Genomic DNA, 22,807 nt, shown 5'->3' on the forward strand with positions numbered 1-22,807 from the left:
TTATTCTTGTTTTTACATTTCATGTTTATATAATTAGTTTCCATGACATTTATTTGAAAACTTCTTAAATCATTAAAGTTCTGTTACTATACTTCCATTTCAACCATACCTGCAGGAGAGATCCAGTAACAAAAAAAGTGGGTGGTTTTACATCATTGATTAGAAAATGATTAGAAACCAGTTTCTTGAAAATGAACTTAAAATTTGTATTTAAAATCTTATTTAAAATCTATTGGGGGCGGCTAGGTGGCGTAGTGGATAGAGCACCGGCCCTGGAGTCAGGAGTACCTGGGTTCAAATCCGGTCTCAGACACTTAATAATTACCTAGCTGTGTGGCCTTGGGCAAGCCACTTAACCCCATTTGCCTTGCAAAAAAAAAAAACCCTAAAAAAAAATAAAATCTATTGGGCAGCATGATATAATAGATAAAAGAGATGGCCTCAAACAAGGAAGACCTGGTTCAAGTCTCACCTCTGCCCTATCCAGACTGTAATTGGTCCCAGGGTCTGGGGAAACTCTCTTAAGACTGTAAATTATATTCAATATTTTTTTTTTTAGGTTTTTGCAAGGCAAATGGGGTTAAGTGGCTTGCCCAAGGCCACACAGCTAGGTAATTATTAAGTGTCTGAAGTCAGATTTGAACTCAGGTACTCTTGACTCCAGGGCCGGTGCTCTATCCACTACGCCACTGCACCACCTAGCCTCGAAAGACTATGTAAATTATAGATAAGGTCCAACCTAATTTGGTAGAGAGAGTTCTTTGCCAGGTGATTACTCTAAAGATAAAGAAGCTAAATATTAGCAAAATGTGTAGAATGGTGGAACTAGAGTAAGGAAGACTTGATTTCAAATCCAGCCTTAGATATTTACTAGTTGAGTAACTACTTAACCTCTGTCTGCCTCAGTTTCTATATCTGTAGAAAGGAATTAATAATAGCGGGTTCTTAGGGTTTTTCTGAGGATAAAATAAAATATTTGTAAAACACTTTTACAAACCTTTGAAGCACTATATAAATGCTCTCAATATTAGTTTGTTATAAAGTCTGATTTTAAAAATTCAGAATTAGTCTGTCTATCCTCTAAAATTTGTTTTAACATCTCATATCCTGACGTGGAGATGACCTTGGATTTTCCAAGGCCATACCAGTTGAATACAATGATTGGTTGATCCTAACCAGGTTGAAACATCTTCATAGGTGTTTCCTATTAAGCCTAACAAGACAGACTATATATCTAGTCTGTGTGCTGAGAGGCTTATAAATAGGCTGGCCACAGATTTGAGGGTGGGAGGAATATAAAAATCCACTCAGATAAAGATAGGTTGTAAAATATTCTGGTAAAAGAAAAATCTACCTATACCTATCATGGCTCCTGGAAATATTGAAATAGTGTAAGCTATCAATAACTTTAAACAGTTTTGAAGATATTGGGGAAATATAAGCAATGCCAGCTAGTACTGCTTTTCTAAGGTCACCAAACTGGTCTTTTGGTGAGTCAAGAACGTTACCTAGGACATATGACGCTATAAGCAGTAATACTCAATCAAGACCACAATTTTGAGAACAAAATTCAAACTGCACTAATAGCAAAATCATTCATTTTTCAGAGATGCATTAGCTATGTAATTACAGACTCTGAGAGACTTGTACATCTCAAATACTGAGCATTCCAAAAATATTAGTGAAGTTTTAGGTTTTAGTGGCTCAACCCTATTAAATCTGTCTGTGTGTGTATGTGTAATCTGACTACTGTATATGATTTAACTTGATATTTAAATTTGTGCTTTATAGAGCAAGATGGAGAAGGTGTTGTGGAAATTTCAAAGGCCTATGAGGATAAAGTTCAGCAACTGGAAAAAGATCTTTATTTCTATAAGAAAACCAGCAGAGAACTAAAAAAGAAGCTTAAGGAATTACTAGAAGAAGCACCTCGAAAGCAACCACCTGGACGTAAGATTTTTCAAATTAATTATGTGATTTCCAGTATGTTAACATTGTTGTTAAAATTTTAAGTCCTAGAAATCTGACTTACCATTCATCCAAGCCTGCATTCCCACATGCAATGAGAATAAGAGGAAAGGTCAAGATAACAAACTGAAGGAGCCCTTTTATGTTTCATAGAATAAAAAAGGTGTATATATGTCAAATGATGCACTTATAAAAATTGATATGTACATTCAGATCAATGTGGCTTTTTTCATTGTGATGCCTTGAGCATTAAGTAATACATTAAAATAATTTATTGTTGAGTTAGGCATTTCCATTTTATGTGATGGTCATCCACATACCATATTCTTAAATTAGATAGTCAAAGAACTTTGAAAAATGCCATAAAAATACAAAATTGTATGATTAATAGTCCCAGTTTTGAGTATAAAACATAAAAATCATGTTTCATAAAATTAGAGATTCTTCATATCTCAAAAGAATTAAATATAGCATTTCTTTAAATTGAATTCCTTTTGACTTTACTTTTTTAATAAAAATGACTTGCTTCTCAATTACATATCTATTTAAAACTTAACAAAAGAATATTAAATTGATAAAAGTTACATATGCTTTTAAAGTGAGTTATACTAATAGACCTAATCATGTTCTTGAGCTTACCTATGAGAGTTTTAACATAGTGATATGATATATTTATATGTGTATATATAATTGTCATGTGTATATTGAAGGAATTTTTATAGCACTAAGTCTATAAAACTCAAGGATATCTTAGAAAATAATTCTTATATCAGTAGAGACAATAATATATCCTGCCAAAATAGACTAGACATTATACTTTTTTATTAAGCTATTATTATAATAGGCATTTCTGGGGCAGCTAGGTGGCACAGTAGATAGAGCACCAGCACTGGAGTCAGGAATACCTGAGTTCAAATCTGGCCTCAGACACTTAATAATTACCTAGCTGTGTGACCTTGGGCAAGCCACTTAACCCCATTGCCTTACAAAAAAAAAACAACCTAAAAAAAATAATAGGCATCTCCAATATAGTTGACCTATCTGGCAGAAAACTAAGGAAAATAAGAAGTAAAAAAACAAATATAATCTGTAAAGCACATGTGGAAACTGATTAAACATCTAAATAAAGTCATTTCATCAACACAATAATTGGACTTATAGAAAAAGTCACCATTAAGAGCCCTAATGGTTTTGAACGACCATGGAAGTTGACAAGAGTTGATGATAAGACATCTTTCAGGGCAAAAAAGTATGAAATGGTGGAAAAATCACTGGACCAGGAGTCAAAAGACCCAAGTTCTGATAATTATCTCACATAATTCACAGGTTTTGTTGAGAAGAAGGATCAGACTAGACAATGAAGAGCACTTTGAAAAAATGTAAAATGCCAAATACATGCAAAATATGATCATTGCAGAAGCAGGGATCTGTCATTTCTTGGAAATAATTTTGAAGATAATATTTTTATATCAGTTTTTATCATAATGGATTATTATAATGTAATGAGGTTATACAATACTAAAATAAGTTATAAAATTTAACAGTTAAAAGATAGTTAATTCTGATTACTATACTAGTTTTTGAGATTATGGGCTTCAATTTGACATCTGCATCTATTTCAGTTCCTTCTACCAGTTCTACAGTTAACCTCTTTCTATGTATTTGTATGCTATTCAGACAGCCGAATAGTTTTATTGGCTAGTATTTGTTGGCCTATATTTTCATAGCTCTATTGTACTACATCGTAATAGTACATTTTCCAATTTATTTAGTAGTTTCATATTTAAAATTTTATTCATTTATTATAATTAGGCACAAACTATTTGATGTATTATAATTTTAGTGACATTAATGATCATGGGGGGGTTATTCCATGAGTTACGGGCATATACCAACTTACCTGAGTGAAATAGGTTGCTATTAAATTCCTACCTATTAACCAGTTCTCTTTTCAACCTTTATCACTTATCATAAGTGAAGTTAGTTTGAAAGTGTTGGTTCTGGCCTGTAATTTTTTTTTTAAATCTTTAAAATTATAGAGTTGCTTGAATCCTTGAAGAGAATGATTTTTAAGAATAATTAGCACTCAGGAGCAGCTAGGTGGTGCAAGGGATAAAGCACCGGCCCTGGAGTCAGGAGTACCTGGGTTCAAATCCGGTCTCAGACACTTAATAATTACCTAGCTGTGTGGCCTTGGGCAAGCCACTTAACCCCACTGCCTTGCAAAAAAAAAACAACTAAAAACTAATAATTAGCACTCACATTTATCCCAAATTGTGACCAATGCTACCTATGAAGATATATAACATTTTGACAAACCAATAAGTTATATGAATCATAATTTATATATTTTTTCAGTGTGCTTCCTGTTGGTATACTTGGGAAGAAAGAGATCCCTGAGGTAGCATTAATGAAATTTACTCTCAATTTGAATACCAGTAACATGTGACTAGTAAGATACATATTCTCACCTCAAGGTCAGCATGTATGTGTTCCTTGTCCAAGATGATAGAAACCTGGGAAATATAAAGAGCTTTTTAATGTTTTTCTTCATTGCAGGCTTCCTTTATAAAATATCTAGTCATTGGCTAAAAGAGTGCCAAAATTTGAAATAACATTTAGAAACATTCAAAACCATTAACATTTTTTATCCTCGTTTTACACATAAGATCTGAAAGGTTGCATTATATGTCCAAGGTCATTCAGTTATTGGGTCTTTTTTCTGAAGTGCTTTTTTTTTTTTAAAAAAAATTATGCCATACTTTCTTTTGTTGATTAGCAGAGCTTTCAATTTGGAAGCCATTGTAAAGATTATTAATTCTTCCTTTCATTTTTTTATATGAGGAAACCTCCAAAAAGATTAAGTAACTTGCATAAATTTATTCAGTGGAAAATTAGGACTTGAATTTAGTTCTAAATCTTAGTTTAGTTTATTTTTCTAACAAATCACCTGTCTCTCTACAAAGTCAGACAGTGGCATGAAGGTGAACTTGAGTTTTCAAAAGCTATGGTAGCAGAGCATCAGCTATGAAGGGATATATACCTGGCAACAGACAGAATTCATTCAATTGGCCACCCAGGTGGTGTAGTGCAGGTGTTTTAAACTTATAGCAAGAGCAGCAGCTCACACAGCTCCAGAGTATTGCCTGAAAACATTATCAGGTAATTGAGAAATAGATAAAAAATAAAAATACAACATAGAAAATATTAATTTTTGGTTTTCTTAGTCAACATTAAGGGAATCTTAATTTCTATTTCACACTGGAGTTGTTATAGGGTATTAGATTTGGAGTCAAGAAGACATTTGAATCTTACATCAAAAACTTATTCATTGTGTGACTTTAGGGAGATCACTTAACTTTTATCTGCCTCAGGGTTCTTATCTATAAAATGGAAGTAATAACACCACCTATCTCACAAGCTTGCATGAAGATCAAATAAGATATATGTAAAATGCTATATAAATGTTATTTTTAATTATTAGCATTTAAGTGATGAATATCTTGTTTTGGAAACAAAGAAACAAAGGAATGTTTAAAATTATTTAATCTGGTATAGCCTCCTTCTGTTTCCACAGTGAACAGTAACAAGATTGATAGAACAGCTGGCAGAAAAAAAATGCTAAAAATCAGTTTTTGAATGTTCTCTTAAGATTAGCTTTATAGGTGCTCTTCTTTGACAAAGAATTGAAATGAAACCATTTCAGTATTTCCAATTTCATGATAGAGGATAGAAGAAGACAAATGTGAATTGTAGCTAAATGCCAGGGTGGCTTATTTCTCTTTAGAGAGGCAAAGGAGTTGGTTTTTCATTGTGTACACAAAGGCATTAAGAAATAGAATTTTATGGAACAGCAGGTCAACTTGTGTTGCAATAATGATCTTGTTATGAGAAAAAACGAAACACAAAGATAATTCTAGCTTCTGTGAAGTATGTTACAGAGAATGATAAGGTAGAGAAAAAACTCTTTAAGGAATATTACATAGCTCTTCAAACCAAGTTTTTATTATGTAGTGACTTCATTGTCACTAAAAGTGGACATGAGGAAAAACAAGAAAGTTATCTTGAAAAATATTGCTCAGTTTCAGAATTGAAGGTCAAAGATTTGTACACTAGCCAGAAATTTTATGCCAATGAATATTCTTCCAAAAGGTATCGAGGTTGTTGTTAGACGAGGAGAAGGAATGGGGAAAATGTGGAACAAAGGTGATTACTACTGATTTAGGAGGAGGAGGAGGAGGAGGAGCCCTTTCTGAGTTGTCTTGGATTGCATGAAGTTAAGCCATCAACTAACTGAAGCAAAGATCAAAATCATAATCAAGTTAGAAGGATAAAGATGAGAAATTATTTAAGAAATATAATAGATTTAATCTGACCTAGATGAACAACCCATTTATTGCTTGGAAATAGAAAAAAAAAGCCAAATATTCTTAATCTTGATTGATCATTTCCAGGTAAAGTTTAACTTGTATTAAGCAGTCATCACAATGAGAAAGTCAAAGGAGCTCAGACACTACCCAGAAACCATCTTTGCCAACAATCATTTGATTTCCTTTCCAAGAAGAAAGATGTGGTAATAAAGGGCATTTCCAGAAAATACAAATTAGTCGATGTGCATTTTTGAAGGTTTATTGATGCCTTTTATTTTTTACATCACATTCATTTCTTTATATGCCTGTTCCCCTAATCAGCAAGCCTTCCTTAGTAATAAAGAAAAAAATATCTTTTGGTAATAAAGAAAAAAATATCTTAGCAAAATTATCATCCTATCAACTACATCTGACAAGGGTATGCAGCATTCCTTACCTTCCACAAAAGGAGGGAAGATACATTTTCTTATCACTTCTGGGCTATCCCAGGTCATGTAATCATACAGCATTCAGTTTTGTAGTCATTATATATTTTTTTTCTGGTTCTGCATTTTTTAGTTTGCACCAGTTCATTTAAGTCTTTCTTTGTTTCTCTGAATTCTTTACATCTTTGAGAATGACTTATACATTAAGGACATACTTGAATATATAAGAAAGAAATAGGTATCTGAGGACAAAGAATTCTCTGTAGCATACCACATATTTAATTAACTGAAAAGTGCAATGGCTTACCATATGTATTTGCTAATATTCAACACATGAATTAGTGGAGCAAAATAGCTTTAAATATTCCCTCTAGAAGAGAGGCCCTCATAAACTCACCAAGACTGTACAAAAATTTCTTGACAATATAGAACCCCAGGAATAGAGCTACTATGAATATTTGCTAACTGAGACTTTTCTATCTTCTTCTTTGGATATATGACTAGCAGTGGGATTTTTGCATGAAAGTGTTATTTTAGTCACTTTTTTCATATGATCCTAAATTGTTTTCCCAAATGGTTGGACTAATTCACAACCCCACCAACAGAGTATTAAGTATGCCTTCTTTTATAAATTCATTTGTAAATCACTGTGAAGGAAGACAGCAGAAGATTATGAACATTAATCTCTGTACCTCTATATATCTACAGCAGTAGAAGTAAAAAAATATTAAAAATGTTAGAATGAGACTGAATTGAGACGCATCATCCTTGGAGCATTCATAGATGAAAAAGATATAAAGACAACAAATAGATGGAAGATAAAACTTCTGTGAGCAGTGAAAGAGTCCACATGTCCTAGGGTAGGGATATTCTTAATTCTTCAATCCTCTAGGAAGGAAGTTAAAATGACATTTAATAAGATGAAATTGGAAAGTATGAGTGGACCAAAGAAAATATACACAAGAAAATATGTGCTATAGACAGCACAATCTTGAAAAAATTGAGAGATTATAAGATCTCAGGGAGAAATATATAAGAACGGAAAAAAATCATGAACAATATTATTACCCCCACAAAGGGCAACTGAAGACAGTTGTTAATTAGCTCATATAGACTCTCATCTTTTAATAATTAAAATCTATGAGAATGACTTACATATTAAGGGCATACTTGTTGAATATACAAGAAATAGGATGAATACTCTATAGCATACCACATATTTAATTACTGTTGACTGAAAAGTGCAAATAATACAATGGCTTACCACATGTCTTTGCTGATATCTAACATATAAATTAGTTAGCTTTAAATATTCCCTCTAGAAGAGAAACCCTCAAATTCATCAAGATTGTACAAAAATTTATTGATATATATAAAACCCCAGGAATAGAGCTTGCTATTTATTGACTCCTATGGCTCCTCCAAAGGGAGGAAAGATTCCCTGTAGATGATGAAGTACTTCAAATGCTCCTGTTTGCAGATTAAACTGTTCTAATTGCATTAAGCCCCAGAACACTCTAGGATTTTTTTTTAGGGTTTTTGCAAGGCAAGTGAGGTTAAGTGACTTGCCCAAGGCCACACAGCTAGGTAATTATTAAGTATCTGAGGCTGCATTTGAACTCGGATCCTCCTGACTTCAGGGCCAATGCTCTATCCACTGTGCCACCTAGTTGCCCCTAGGACTTTCTTGATGACAGAATATGATTGCATAAAATATTAACCTTAATAATCCATACAGAAAGATTGGATGGATGAAAAGATAACATTGTTTGAAGAATTATGTGCAGTGAGATGGTCTTTTCACTGACTTAGGGATCAGGACTCTGATCTCCTAGAGAGCACTGTAAATACATAATAAGTTGAGCCCAAAGCTGAATAAGAAAGAGCTGAATTTCTTAAATAAAATTACTCATTGTTTTCAGAAATTTTAATTCTCCTGGCATTTCTATCTGATAGTGAGTAAAACCAGGCTATGATACCTGCTTAATAAGGAGGCATACATCCATGAAGGGTTGTAGTAGGAATATTACAACAAAGAGGTAGACTTGGAGATTTTTAAAGAATGTTCCTAATACATTGGGTGTTAGGAATAATCCCTTATAGGGATTATTGCAGAACACATAAGAATTGCCAAGGATGAGAAGGAATGGAGAAGAGTACAGCCTATACTAAAGAAAAATCCATAATGATAAGATCATGAAGTCATTGAAGTATTATGTGTATGTTAAGTGAGATAATATTATCTCTCCTCCTCTTTTGAACTTTGTAAGACTGTGTTTGTTTGTTTGTAAATTCAGGGTGCTTTTGGTAACCGGAAAGTTCTTTTAGGGGCAGACCCAGCAATGAAGAACGGAACTAGCCTAAAGTTATCAGAAATATGCTTATCTTGGCTCTTGTAAGCCCAGGAGGAAAACCTTCCCTCTTTGGTAACAATGAGGAATTCTCTATGGCTGTTGTAGAGTGGGGGGAGGGAGGGAAGGCTGGCCTCCCACCATGAACAAAGCAAATTTGGGGCTCCAGAGTTAAGCATTTGTGAGTTCCCTGCATATTAATGTCTCCTTGCAAAGAACCCTGATGATTTTTTTTTAACTCAAGAGTAACTAGCCTTCAATTTTTTTTTAACTTAACAGATAACTATGATAATAGATAATACAGATCTTCCTCCCATAAATTTAGGTGGATAGTCAAAATTATCCTCTTTTGTTCTATGCCATCTTCTAAGCTTTTTTTCTCCCATTTTTCCTAGATTTTTTTGTCTATTATAGTTATGATTAACATAGTTTAAAGTTGGTATAACTGCTGTCTTAGTTCTTCTCTATAATCACTTCATATAAATTTTGCAATATTTCTCTATATTCATTTTTGTCATTTCTAGTAATACATACCTACTATGTGACTATGAGCAAGTCACTTGACATCTCCATGGTTCAGAAGTTTCATTATTTTCACATGACATGAACCAATATTTCTCATAATATGGTGGTTCAAAAGACTTAAGTGGGTCCACAGGTCAAAACTATTTTTAATGATAATATGGTAATCTCAATAGATATAACCCATATAAGCAGAAGCTCTTTGGGAAACTCAATTTTTAAGAATGTAAAAGGGATCTTGAGACCAAAAAATTTGAGAACCATTGCCATAAACCATTGAGCCAGTTCTCAGTTGTTCAACATGTTTTTGTTTTTTGGGGGGAGAGGGTTGCTATTGTGAATAATGGGGGCCATAGAAGTCTCAAAACTGAAGAGCACAAAATTTTATACCTCTCAATATAGAATGCTCTATTGCTGTCATAGAAGATGGCACCTTTATACAGCTCTGCCAGTAGTTCAATAGTGTAATAGCCCCATCAGCATTTAAATTGATCATCTAATCATATTAGGCAATATAGTGAGTGTAAGGTGACATCTAAGTTGTTTCATTTTCTTTTTTTGATTATTGCTTATAGGGACTTTAAGCACTCTTTAGATGAATTTGTAACTTAGGGAAGCAGCTACCTGAGCCATTCAGACCTTGAGAATGTTAACAGGGGTTTCTTTCAGCTGAACATACGTACCTTTGACCCCATTTCAGAGAAAGGAATTGTAGAAGACTCCTTATTACCTCACCAAAGAACATATTAATATTATGGGAAGTTTAGGAAAATCCTCATGTAGTTCTGGTAACCATGCAGTTCTACATTCCTATAGTACAAACCTCAGAAATGGGATATAGAGAAAAACTTGGGATTTCTCATAAGAGGAGGGATAGGGTATATTCCATACATTCCTGTTAACTGCCCTTAAAGTGGGGATTTCACTGAAGCTCTGAGGTAAAGAGAAGTTTGGTGCTATATCAGATATAATCTTGACCCTCCCTATAGTTCAAGGGAAATCTAGGTTGCCTAGAAGTCATTTATCCCCCCTCTCCCCCTGCAAATATATCCTTGCTATTAGAAGTTCCAATTATTTAAAAAAAAGGGAAGGGAGATAAAACTATTCTATGTCTTCAAATTTTTTCCACACATAATTTGAGAAAAATCTTTGTAAAAGAATGACATTCTTACTTAGTACATTGGAAAAAGCACTGACTCTTGAGAAGATCTGGGTTCAAATTCTACTTCTAATGCTTTATACTTTTGCTATATTAGACATGTCTAGCTTCATTTGATCTCAGTTTCCTCAACTATGAAATAAGGGGTCCAATAGGTAAAAAAATGATTTCTGTAAATCTGTATCTTATAAGATTATGGGTCAGTCTCCAAGAAGTCTATATGCAGTAATTTGTTCCACATTTCTTATCTATTAGAGCGTGTTTTATAAAAAGTAACTGAGTTGCCAATAAGTAGAATGAATTATTGAAACATAACTCACTCTCACATTCCATTTTATGCTTTAATAAAAGACAAAACCTCCTAACAGTTCATATAATTTCAAAGTCAGAAGATACTTTATAGAAGATACTTTATAGACTAGCTAGTCTAACTCATATTTAACCAAAAATTCTTTTTACAATATCCCAGGCAACTGGTCACCTAGTCTCCTTTTGAAAACTACTAATAAAGACAAACTAACTGCTTAAAACAGCCCATTTCACTTCTGTTAGTGGAATTATTCTTTCTTAATTAAAGCCAAAATCTGCCTCATTGTGACCAGATCCATAAGACTTCTAGGGTGATCCAGAGCTTCTTAGCACCATGGGGATGTCATGAGTATATTTGTTACAGCTCAAAAATTCTCCAGAGTTCCAGGGCATTCCTCAGATTGGTGAAACTAACATGGAATGATGTTGTCAGAAAATTAGCATAATGTCTTAAAACTTTTAATAGAGTATTATAAAATAACAGCCCTTGATTTGGAAATAGTAACTTAATTCTTTTCTTCCTGGGTTGTTCCCCTTTAGATAATGATGCTGGAGATGGAATTCTGACTCAAGAGGAAGCAAGTATCTCTCCAGAAGAATTCAAATGGGCGTCCAGAACTGAAAATATCAGACCCCTTGGAAAAGCAAAAGAAACAGAAAGCCCAGCAAGTAGCTTAAGAACACAACCAAATCCACATAGGTTTTGGGAAGAGGTTTCTGAAATAACTCAGACATCAGGCTCTTTGGCAGAAAGTGGGCATTTGTTAAGCAATGAAGATAAAACAGAAACTGATGAAAGTCAATTAACAAAATCTCATACTCAACTGTTACCTCAATCTCAGACCATTGTAAATGTGACACAGCTCCCAGGGGTGACCCCTGTAAAATTATGCCGCCGAGAGTTACGTCAGATTTCTGCTTCAGAATTGTCATTACGACGCTCCAATCTTGGAGCTGGGGTTGGGTCAATGGTTGCTGATTCAATTGAAGTTTCCAGGAAATCCACTGACTTAAAAACTTAGACATTTTTATTTAGCATAAGTAACACTTTCTATTTTTAATAGATATCTAAACGTCTTCCCTTTTTCTATAATATTTAAAAACAAGTAAATGAGCTCTGTCTGTTGGGGAGGGGAAAACACAAAGATTCTTTTATATATCCCAGTATCTTTTTATTTCTGTGTTTAGAGGCACTGAATTCGAATATTTAATTTCACAAAGCACAGGGTTGGTTGTTTTTGTTTTTAACATGCAAACATTTCTACTTATTTAAAATCTTTTCCTCTAAGGATATTCATATTTTTCAGAAACTAACCTACTAAAAGCTAGCCAAAGTGTGTAATATAGTTTAAAAGTGTTCAGAAGGTATTTCAATTAAATTATTTTCTGTTAGGGATAATGTTAATTATATTTTTGACCTAAAAGTTTTTATCTACATGAAATCTGGCCTTCCTTTTGCAAAAGGCCTAAAACAACCTTAGACAATGGAGGCACTCCAAAATTAATTCAGACTTTAATTATTTTAGGGACTTTTGGGTGGATTTCAATTTGTGGCATTCTAACTGTTCATGTTTTAACCATGTCTTATATTCTTTTCCTTAAATTGTTTTATTGTCATTTGTTATGTTTATACTAAATGTATTTCGTGCCTTGCCTTTCCCTGCATAATTCTTATTTATGCCAGCAGGGCTAGGAGAGAAAGATATCAGAGAATAGTAAAAGATGCAAATACATTTTTATATATATGTGTGTGTGTGTGTGTGTGTGTGTGTGTGTACATATATATGTATGTATATATGCAAATACATATATATGTATACACATACCACACACATACACACACATGTAAAATTTATAAAATACTATGTAACGGATGAAGGAAAGGAAAAGAGCACTGGGTAAGATATAATTAAATTGCAAGATTAACTAAGACTCTTTTCCTTAACTGTTTATTTAAGCAAATTGTAGCTGAGTTGGCTATTCAAAAATGAGAGATTTAAGTTTTCAGTCCTTCGCTCAGCATTTATAAAGGTAGAGTAAGACTATTTTCAAAGTGAGAGGTTTACACAGCAATGGTGGTTTAGTATTCTAAATACTTACTACTTCTACAACACTATCAGTACTTGATAGTATATACATTGTTACTTACCACAAAGCAATAGTAATTAAAGCTGATAATATAAATATTAATATCACCCCAAAAAGAATAATTTCTCCCTATTACTATATAAATGGAACTTACTATGCTCACAATAGAACTAATTACATATAAGTAAACATTCTCCTTGAAGAGATGTCATTGAAAAGGCAAATGTAGAATACATTACATTTATTCCTTATATTCATGAGACTACACATCTCTTGTACATAAAAACATATAAATGTAGTGATTAACATATTTTTAAAATTAATCCTAGGTTATTTCGATATATTTATGAACTCCAATATACAAAAGAAAGAATAAGGTGCCTCCAAACAAATGAAGTAAAATTTTCTTTAAATCTGTTAAAATGAAATTTGTCTTTAAAAAATGTTTCCCTTAGGTCAAATATGTGTGTAGCTGTGTTCTCCATATGTGTAAATTCAATTTCACTTAACAAGCATTTTAACTGTCTATTAAATGCCAAGCCAGGATCCCAAGGAAATAAAATGCAAAAGTCCCTGACCACAGGATAACAGATAAAGTAAATACAAAAAATATACAAAAAGTATTCCTAACAATAGGAAAGGTCAAGATCTTGTAAGAAATGGCACTAGAGCCAAGCCTTAAAGGGAGTTTGTGATGCCAAAAGGTGAAAGTGAGGGGGAGAGTAGCCTAACCCTGAGGAAAGGCAATGGGATATCATTGTGGCCAATTTATGGAATGCAGAGCATGTGAAGGGGAGTAAAAATTTTGCATGTGTTTGTGCTTTTAGGGTTCAAAAGTTCTAAGCTTTTGGCTCAAATGAGAGTAGAGAAGAAAAGGTGGTAGCCAGGAGGTTTGATACTGCAGAGTACTAGAATCTTTCCTGATCCCTGGAATTATTAGATTATGAAGAGGAAAACACCCGCAGATGACTAAAATGTCTAAATGCCTAATGACTAAAGGCAGTTGTATTCTGCAATATCATATCCTCTATAGAGTTCTCATATTTTAACTTTTCTCATCCCTGCTCTCTAGTCTGGTAATCTCAGAGTTCAAGGAAAAATCATCAAAAGTCTATACCACTCAATAAAATGTGATCTTTGTACCCACTGGCCGTTATCCCTATCTTTGTCTATATAAGGCCAGTAAACAGATTAATGTAAGAAGAGGGGCTCTTACATAAGAATGGTAAGGACTTCAACTAAGTTGTAGAAAAGGAATGAGTAAGCTCTTCTGGGAGACATTGAAGTTATAAATGGTAAACCTAGATAAGTTAGATCATGGGACAAAAGCCCTTTCAATATTGTGGTTGTGAGATGATTCATAAACAGAAGATTTTATCAGGGCTCCCTCAGTAAAAACAGACTATTCTCCCAACAAAGAATCTTGTACAGAAACATGTTAGAGTGTATACAGGACTGATCATAGAATCAAGAGGACCTGAATTTAAATCATCCTGATTTACAGTAGCTATTTGCAAATGACTTGCAAATCACTAAAACAGAAATTAGAAATGAACAGTCCATCTCCCTTAGAGGAAGTTTTCACATTAGTTCTATTCCTCCCATCTCTGCACAAAGCAAGATAGGCAGATAGATATATCTATAGATATTTTTATATTTATATATCTTAGCCTCAGGACACCCTTGGCCCTAGCCTCCCTTGTTTTAGACAACTAAGGAGGTTCCACCAAAGGCAGAATCACTTTGACCTTCTAGTAGATCTTTGGGGATTATTTAATCTTCAATCCTACATATATTACCTACATATATCTCCCCTGCCCTCTGTTCCTTGCAGTCAGAGACATTGTTGGCCTTTTCTTCAGCTTCATCTCTCCTCCCCCTCCATTCATCCTGATCCAGCTCCAATTCTATATGACTGTCCTATCCCTTTCTACCACTATGCAACCTGCATTCCCTCTCCCTATCTATTAACAAACACAACTTGCTTCTAGTTCTTTTCCTTTTCTGATCCTCACTCCTAGGGAATAGGCATACATTGTTCCACTCCCCACTAACACCTCTCTTCTAATCTTTTAGTAGCCTATTCCTCATTTGAAGTCTATGCCCCTGTCTCTGATGGCATTACCCTTTTCTGGCTTCTTACCACTGTGTCACCTGATCTCCAGGTCTTTTTCTCCTTCCTCAATGAATTCCGCTATCTGATCCACTCTACTGGCAGGCTTCTTCAGTATCCATGCTGATCATCAACCAATGGACAAACTCTTCCATATACATGAGCTTGAATGCCAAAATTCATTCCTCCTTCCACATCTCTTACTGCTGTTCTTCATAACAGTCTCCAGTTTGTCTATAAAAACTCTTTCTGTTCTAAGTCCATTTCTTTCTGACCTCACTTTCCTCCCTTCGTTGTCTCGTGCTTTTCTAAATAATCAAATACAGTAATAAGGCCACTATCTTACATTCTTAAATTTGTCTTTGTACCCTATGAATCTTCTATGCTGTCCCTATTTATTTGTGGCTAAATAATGGTGGAGTAAGTAATAGAATTACTACAAACTCATGTTCCAGCCTCAACTGGATCCTCACTGCTGCTCACCACGCCTTTTATTAATTCATTAACACATTCCCCAGAGTGTCAACAGAATCTCAGAGACTTTTCTAGTACAACACTGACCTGAACGAGAATTTTTTTTCCTACAATATTCCCATCAAGGACACTAAACCTTTTTCTTACCTTTTCCTTTTCTATTTGATGGTATCAAAAATGCCCAGGCACTTAGGTACAAAATTTAGGTACTATCTGTGGCTCTTCACTTTCACTTCTTATTGCCAAGACCTTTGAATTCTTGATGCGTGATCCTATTTGCATCTATTCTCCTTTCACAGGACCATTCCACCTCAGGGCCTCATATTTTGCCTGGACAACTGTAACATCCTTCTAGTTGTTATTTTCTAAAACCTCTGGCCTTTGTCTTCTCTAATCCTTCAGTCAGCAACCAAAATAATATTGCTAATACACAGATTTGACCTTCTTTCCTTTTATCAGAACCCTTCAGTAGTTCCAAATTGCCCCTGGAATAAAAAATAAACTCTTCAGTTCAATGCTGAAAGTTCTCCATAATCTGCTTCCAACTTATTTTTCTAGCCTTACTTTTTTTTTTCATGTTCTCTTTATGTTCCAGTCACACAGAACAACTGGTTTGATCTCCAAACATAACATGCCATCACCTTCAGCCTGTGGCTGATTGAGGCCGTCTCCCAGGTGTGGAGCTGCCTCCTCCTCATCTCCTGCCACTCTGAATCCTTCAAAACTTTAGTTTCAGGCACCATGTCTAAAATTTTCCCTTGTTTCCTTCATGTGAAAATGATTCCCTTTCTCGTGGGCATTGTTTGCATCCCCTATTACATCCAGCCTCCTACTTTTACCATGCAAATACTGTATTTGCCTCATGTTCTATATAAGCTCCCCAAGCAAAGGAATGGGGTCATTTTAAATAATCTTTCTAGCCCTACTGTTTAACACTCTACCTTGGGAGCTTAATGTCTGTCAAATTATGTCATTTTTATTAATTCCATAAGAACTTATGATTTATCTTGAACACAGTTTGAATACCTGAGTTTTAAAATTCTATATTACTATATCACAATCCTTTCAATTTATGTGAATTTTCTTTATCTTATATTCAGTACAACAAAATCAGTCACTTTTGAAGTGATTAAAGTACAGAATTTCTTTGATCATCCTAATAATAGGCATTCTCTCTGTGAACAAATACTGAAAGTTTCGTGCATCTTTTTTCTGACACATAGTAGGTGTTTAGATGTTTGATTGATCGATAAGCAACTGTAGGAGAAATTGACAATGCAATATTACCAATTTGTAAAAAGAAAAATTAAAAGGCTTATTCATGAAATACATATTCATGATTTTTGAATACCAAATACCGAAATAGAGTGGACCACACTGTGGAAGGTTATGTGGAGGCAGGCAGAGCAAAATCTGATTATGCAAAAAGAATTTACAGTGAAATAAAAGCCTATCTAGAATTCCAACTTTGTTGTACTTTTGCTATCACACTCTTATTTGTGACCTTTGTATGAAAGATATATAATATACACATAAGAATTTCCATGATTAATCCAAATGCAATGTATTTAAAATGCTGGCAATTTATTATGCCCAAATAATTATTAAATTAAACTTGGGCATTATACATTTTTTTCTATTTAAATGTTTATTTTTCCAATTACATGCAATGGTCATTTTCAACAATCATTTTTTAGCAAGGTTTTGAGCTTTACATTTTTCTCCCTATCTCCCTTCCCTCCCTTCTCCCCTTACAGAAAGCAATCTAATTTAGGCTCTACCATGTATAATCATGTTATAGATCCATATTAATCATGTTGTAAAAGAATCAAATCCAAATGGAAGAACATTAGAGAGGAAAAAGGCAATATATGTGTAATATATAGTCTATATTACATGCATATATATATATATATGTAAAATACATCAATAGAAGAGCTATTTAAATATTGAAGATATTATGTTTTGGTCTGTATTAAAACTCCACAGTTCCTTCTCTGGATATGGATGGTATTTTCCATCACAAGTCTTTTAGAATTGTCTTTGATTATTGTACTGCTGAAATGAACAAGTGCATTATAGCTAACCAGTTTTGCTTATAGTGTGTATAATGTTCTTCTGGTTCTGCTCACTTCACTCAGCATGATTTCGTGCAAATCTTTGTAGTCTGTTCTGAAGTTTGGGCATTATATTTTACTTAGATTTTAAAAATTTAAATATAGATCTCTCTTAATTAAAATATAATGTATGATAAAGTCGAATATGACTGACAAAAAGTATAATAGAGGGCTGACCCTGAAATGTAGAAGACCTGGGTTCAAATTCTACCTCTGACCCATAATAGCATGTCATCATAGGCAAGCCCTATTAATCTCTCAGTGCCCTGAAGCATTTTCTTTATAAATGATAGTTTTAGATCTGTATCAATGGAGTTTATGTACCACGAATTTCATACATTAGTGAAATCACAGAACTAGATTTTTTAAAAGTCAAATTTATAAAAATTGTAACATCACTGTAAAGAATATACCATATCCTTATTATGGGTTAGGATGTTACCAAATAAATGTAAAGGATGTATAGCATACCCAAATTTTTAGAATAGTGAGGCAATTTATTATGGGACTTTTATTGTATGTATCACTCTTGGACATGTTAAAATTTTGAATTTTGGCATTTAATGGTATATGAATTAATAAAGTGGCAAATAGGATATTTAAGAGCCCTTTTCTTATAGAGTATTAATGTTTAGCATTTAAAAATTGGTTAGTAACATAAAATAAGGTGTGATTTCATATGTCCAAACTGGCAGTGTTTTGTTAGTAATTACTTTTGTGTACCCAATTTTTTTCTCCTAGTACAAACTATTTGCATTTGTAAATATTAAAATATTGTATAGTACAGACCCTTCAGTTAAAGATAATACTCAAATGCTATAACTATAAAATTTTTAAAAAAGATTGCATTTGTTTACATCTAACAGACTTTTCTCAACTTATTCCTATAGAACTTAAAACTATTTGGTTTCTTGAGCAAAATAATTCAAACTGATTCCTATATTTAACAATACCATACCTTATATAGATAGCTATAGACGTATTTATAACTATATTTACATATAAGTATATACACATTATATGCATATACACACACAATTTCCCTACCACATTCCCTTTAGGGGAAAATCTGCATTAAGAATTAACAGTTATACTCTAGTTTTCATTAAAAAAAAACACCTATCAATTAAACTACGAATATTAAAAAGCATAATGCTAATTAAATTCTTCTATTAAAGCTCATATGGAATATTAATTATAAATTAATAACATCAAACCAGTGACACATAATTTGCTGTTAGTAAGTATCCTCAATACACACACACACACACACACACACAGTGTCTGATTAGAAAGATATGTGGGGGTATCTAAGTACATTAACACTATGTGTATGTGTGTATGTGTATGTGCATGTCATACATATACAAAATATATGCTTCTATATGTAAGCATCACTCAGGCCAAATAGCTGTTAAAATAGGTGAGCTTCAGTCCCAAAGTCAGAAAGACTCATCTTCCCAAGTTCATATCTGGCCCCAGACACTTAGTAAATATATGACCTTGGGGGTAAGTCACTCAACCCTTGTTTGTCTCAGTCCCTAATCTGTAAATTGAGTTGGAGAAGGAAATGGCAAAAATGCTTCGGTCCTTTGCCAAAAAAAAAACCCCAAACAATGTCTTGGAGAGTTGGACATGACTGAAAAGCATCCAAACATAATAATTACATACACATGATACATGCATGCACACACACATATATTCCTTCCTATTAGAATCAGACTTTTCAAATTTCATTTGAAGGTATGACAATATGATATGGTGTGCTCCAAATTTTAAGAAAACACTCTATAGAATGATTAGAATGATTTATTGTGAGAAATTTGAAGGCTTTAAGAAAAATCCACACTGAATAATGACCAGTGAATGATAAATATGGAACCATTCAACAGAGAAATAATGATTCTAAATGAACCGAAAATGAGAAAAGTTAGAATACAGTGATTTAATGAAGTGAGAAGAATAATGATAGAACCAAAAATGATTATATAGCCATTTAAGATAAACTGACAGGTCTGATCTACAAAACTATCCCCTCTATCTTATTGTCTGGTTTCTCTGTCTCTAAAACATTCCTGAATATTCTTTTACCCAAAAAAGAACTGGATTGAGGATATTTACTAACAAAGCAAATTATATGTGTCACTGGTTTGATGTTATTAATTTATAATTACTCCATATGAGCTTTAATAGAAGAATTTAATTAGCATTATGCTTTTAATATTTGTAGTTTGATAGGTATTTTTTTAAAAATGAAAACTAGAGTATAACTGTTCATTCTTAATGCAGATTTTCCCCTAAAGGGAAATGTGCTAAGGAAATCGTGTGTGTATATGCATATATATATACATATGTATGTATATATGTATAAAAAGTATATGCATATATAGATGAGAGAGGAGTCAAATGTGGCTTTAATTTTTCATCTAATGGGAGTTAGATAAAAGGTCTTAGACAATGTGTATTATGAATGGGGCACACACATCTCTCTGCATATATAGATATATAACTAAAAAGCCACAGATTAGGGTATATTAATCAAGCTGCAAAATTTGAACTAAAAATTGTTACTGGCTTCTTACATTTAAAATTAATAATGTTTCTACTCCAAATGCTTGTATTCATTATCTAATAAAGAAGCATTTTGGTAATATCTGTTCATCACTAGTTAAAGAGAATGCAAATGTTTTCCATAGTGCTGTCAGCATTCAATGAAATTTGTAATAATACATTTGGGTTAGCCATGCAAGATAATATTTTTTTGTAGAAAATCCATTTCTATTTGATTTGTTCAACAACAGTGGGAACCATTTTCCTGTTTTCTGGGAAAGTACAGGTGAATTTTAGGAAGAACATAAAAACAAAAAAAAAACTTCAAGATCTTAGGATTTTTCTTTGCACTTCTTTACATGGACTGAGAGTGAAGAGGGGGTAGGGTGGGGGTGGTGGGGTGATGGACAGGTGGTCATTTGGTCTTCATTATAATTCTAACTGGTTGCCTCTAATTTTGGTATGGCCTCTTTATTAGTTGAAGATAATTAAAATTGTTGGTTGCACATGAACAATAGCTAGGATAATCATTGTTTAAATTGAGAATAAAATTAGCTCTCTAGAGTAATCAGGAAAATTGTTTTAAAATTTTCCTTTTTAGAGGCAACTTGGGGGTATCAGCATTTAACACTATGCCTCACACATATTAGTCACTATATTAGTTTATTAATTGAATCTTATCTGTACTTTTTTCTATTGATTCAATAGGACCTTAAATTTAGATGATTCAATTACTCTAGTGGTTGAAGAACTAAAACTGAGTAAGATAATAACTTTTTTTCAGGTTTGTACTAGCAAAAGTCAATTATTATTTGAGATGTAGGTCTCTTGGGATACATATCATATAAATACAGATTATTAAAATTAATTTTGATGTTACCATAATGGCTTCTCCTTTATAAGCTTGTAGCATGAAGAATATTTTCATTAATAGATGCAGCAAACAATTACCAATAGTAAAAAATACCTTGCCTTAATTTGATCATTGCCACAGAAAAAACTTAACAGTATCCAAAACAGTCAAGAGAGAGCAAATCAAGATGTTAATGGAACATACTTTCAGAAATATTTTAATATATTGTGAGGAAAAAAGAGAGCTATTAAGTTCAGTCCTGTAGGACTCTTCATAACCCAATGGATCATACTGTCTGTGGAGCTTTATTGGCAAAGATACTGGAGTGGTTTGCTATTTTCTTTTCCTATGACTTAAGACAAACATATGATAGCAGACTTCCCAAAGGTCTCACAGCTAGTAAGAGTCCAAGGCCACATTTGAACTCGGGTCTTCCTGACTTTAAGCCCAGAACTTTATACACTGAGCCATCTAGCTGTTTCTACTACTAGTTTCTACTACTAGTCCTAGTTTCCAAATTTAATACAAACCTAATTAGCATCCCCAAGACCATCTCATTAGATAAAAGCTTGATTGACGAAGTCACAATGCCCTTTGCCTCCCAGAAATCATCTTTCAGAGCTGGTGCTAGAATTGCCATATGGAAAATACGTACTATCTGTTCTGTATGATGAGGGGGGGGAAAACCAACTGTGAATCTTCTGAAGGATAAGTACTGCTAGTTGAAGGATTATGCTTTCCAGCAAGTTCCCTATTTTCATGTTATATTAATCTAATAAGGATATAATTCTTCCCTCATAATTCAATAACTTCAGATTTCACTTTTTAAAACATTACAGTTGGGGCAGCTAGGTGGCACAGTGGTGGAGGGAGCACCAGCCCTGGAGTCAGGAGTACCTGAGTTCATATCCAGCCTCAGACACTTAATAATTACCTAGCTGTGTGGCCTTGGGCAAGCCACTTAACCCCATTGTCTTGGAAAAAAACAAAACAAAACATTACAATCATGGTGCAAGGTCATGTGATTCAGTGGGCAGAAATCTGACCCCCCAAGTTCAGAAAACATGGATTTGAGTCCTTCCTTTGCTATATGTTGGCCAGGTATCATGGCAAGTCACTTAACTTTCAGTATTTTAGGACCAGACAATTAAAACTTAAAGCTTCTGAGATGATGTTGACCTCCATAGGTGGAATGGATTTCTTATGATATCAGAGGTCCAGTCTCTATTCCTATCTCCACAAGTATACTACTTTCTGCTTTTTTGATTCAATTCAGTTCATTTTAGCATTTTGGTTTCAGGAATCTTAAATATTTAAGACTACTGAGGACGACACCATAGAGCTTTAAAATTACTGAGAACACCAGAGAGCTTTTGTTGATGTGGATTGTTTACTGATGTTTACCATACTAGAAATTAAAATGTCTTAGTATTATAACAAAAATAGTTTTGACCTGCTGGATGCCCTAAAAAAAATCTCAGGGACCTCCAGGAGTCCTCACACCACAC

General features: G+C 33.5%; 1 protein-coding gene and 1 long non-coding RNA gene across 4 annotated transcripts in view; one reads left to right on the top strand and one right to left on the bottom strand.

The window, feature by feature from the left end:
- The window catches only part of KIF27 (kinesin family member 27), a 151,669-nt gene extending 130,843 nt beyond the window's left edge, over window positions 1–20,826 (top strand). For 2 of the 3 annotated variants that reach the window (XM_074196641.1, XM_074196642.1), the window contains exons 17-18: window positions 1,792–1,950; window positions 11,645–20,825. In XM_074196641.1, coding sequence (XP_074052742.1) covers window positions 1,792–1,950; window positions 11,645–12,126 — 641 coding nt within the window. In that variant the 3' untranslated portion in view covers window positions 12,127–20,825. Of the gene's footprint in view, window positions 1–1,791; window positions 1,951–11,644 lie in introns of all 3 variants that reach the window. The other variant, XM_074196643.1, reaches the window with a different exon arrangement.
- LOC141495393 (uncharacterized) overlaps window positions 1–22,807 on the bottom strand; it is a 36,022-nt gene that overhangs the window by 3,385 nt on the left and 9,830 nt on the right. The window contains exon 2 of the long non-coding RNA XR_012470756.1: window positions 4,440–4,484. This is a non-coding gene — a long non-coding RNA (uncharacterized LOC141495393). The remainder of the gene's footprint in view (window positions 1–4,439; window positions 4,485–22,807) is intronic.

This window comes from Macrotis lagotis, chromosome 8 (genome assembly GCF_037893015.1).
Source record: "Macrotis lagotis isolate mMagLag1 chromosome 8, bilby.v1.9.chrom.fasta, whole genome shotgun sequence".
NCBI classification, from domain to species: domain Eukaryota; kingdom Metazoa; phylum Chordata; class Mammalia; order Peramelemorphia; family Peramelidae; genus Macrotis; species Macrotis lagotis.